At 71.0% G+C, this 1,377-nt stretch overlaps 1 protein-coding gene across 1 annotated transcript in view; it reads right to left on the bottom strand.

Moving 5' to 3' along the window:
• Positions 1–677, bottom strand: part of BCL2L10 (BCL2 like 10) — a 3,282-nt gene extending 2,605 nt beyond the window's left edge. The window contains exon 1 of the mRNA XM_042039669.1: positions 203–677. Within this exon, the coding sequence (XP_041895603.1) occupies positions 203–604 (402 nt within the window). The 5' untranslated portion in view covers positions 605–677. The remainder of the gene's footprint in view (positions 1–202) is intronic.
• Between the last annotated feature and the right edge of the window lie 700 nt (positions 678–1,377).

Below are 1,377 nucleotides of genomic sequence, written 5' to 3'. Positions count from 1 at the left end.
GGCGCGGGTCGCGATGGTCAGCAGCGCCCGGGGACACTCGGCGCGGGGGCCGCGCACGCCCATCGCCCATCGCCGGCAGCGACACGGGCACGTCTCCGCCTGGGACGAGCCGCTGCACAGAGCCGGGGGCTGCCCTGCCCCGCTAACCGGGCATGGCGCGAGGGTCCCGGCACCCGCCCCAGGCCGCTCCGTCCCCGCTCACCCATCCGCCGTGCGCCTCCAGCCACTCGCCGCGCTCCTCGGCCAGGTAGGCGGCCAGGTGGGCGGCCAGGCAGCGCGGCCCGTCGCCGCAGCCCCGCTCGGCCAGCGCGGCCGCCAGCGTGCCGGCGAACACCACGAGCGCCAGCAGCCGGCCCCAGTTGAGGCCGCCGTCGGCCTCCAGCTGCGCCGCCACCCGCCCCAGCAGCGCGGCCGCCTCCCGCGGCTCGGCCCGGGCCAGCGGCGCGCAGGAGCGGAAGAAGGGCCGCTCCTGCCGCTCCAGCTCGGCCGCCGCCCGCCGCAGCACGGCCGCCGTGGGGCTGGGGGGCAGCGCGGCGCCGCCGCTGCGGTGCTGGAAGTAATCCTCCAGCAGCAGCGCCGTCTCCTCCTTCAGCGAGCGCGCCATGGCGGCTGCCCACGGCGGCGGCCCCGCAGCAGCAGCTGCCGCCGACTAAGAGGCGGGGCGGGCCCTCCGCCCAGCCCGGCCCGCCCCGGGCGCTCCCCTCCTCCGAGGCGGGGCCCAGCCGGGCACGTTCCCATCGGGAAGGGTCCGCCCGCATCCCCGGACGGGCGGCCGCGGTGGGTTGCTGTGGGCCTCCTGGGCAGCCGAGGGAGACGTTCAGTTATCGGGTGCTGGCTCTCGAATACTTGTTTTAATTTAATTCCTTTTGGGTTTTGTTTCTGTTCCACATTAGCGGCCCGCCCGAACCTGTATTGTTTGCCTCAAAGGAGATGTAGGTTTTCCAGGGTCATGGGGTGAGCGCATTGTGTATTTACCTAGCAAATGCAGTGGCGTTTAGTTTTTGATGAGCACATAGGCAAAATTTAGGATTAGGACCTTCGTGGTGCAAAGGTCGGGCCCTCCACACTGCTGGTGTCAAGCAAAGCGGCTGAGAATAAGGCGGGCCGAGCGGTGTCATTGCGCAGCACACGGAGCGGGACCCCTCCCTGCACCCGCGCTGTGCCCCGGCAGCTCCGAGCACCACCAGCTGCTTCACAACCCATCGAGGCTCCCATAAACACCGCCTCAGACCCACGGCACGCTCGGCACAGGGTACGCCCCTTGTGCGTCCTGCCGGGTCCCGTTTGCAGGTGAGGAGCTGGTGGTGGTGCGGGGCAAAGCGCGGCTGTGCCCGCAGTGTCACAGCACAGCCCGGCTGTGCCCCGCAGTGTCACAGC

Source organism: Corvus kubaryi, unplaced genomic scaffold (assembly GCF_017639235.1).
Source record: "Corvus kubaryi isolate FWS band 111438036 unplaced genomic scaffold, C.kubaryi_AGA036_p1.0 37394, whole genome shotgun sequence".
Taxonomy (NCBI): Eukaryota; Metazoa; Chordata; class Aves; order Passeriformes; family Corvidae; genus Corvus; species Corvus kubaryi.
The sequence above is the reverse complement of the archived record's forward strand: the minus strand, read 5'-3'. Positions and strand labels throughout refer to the sequence as shown.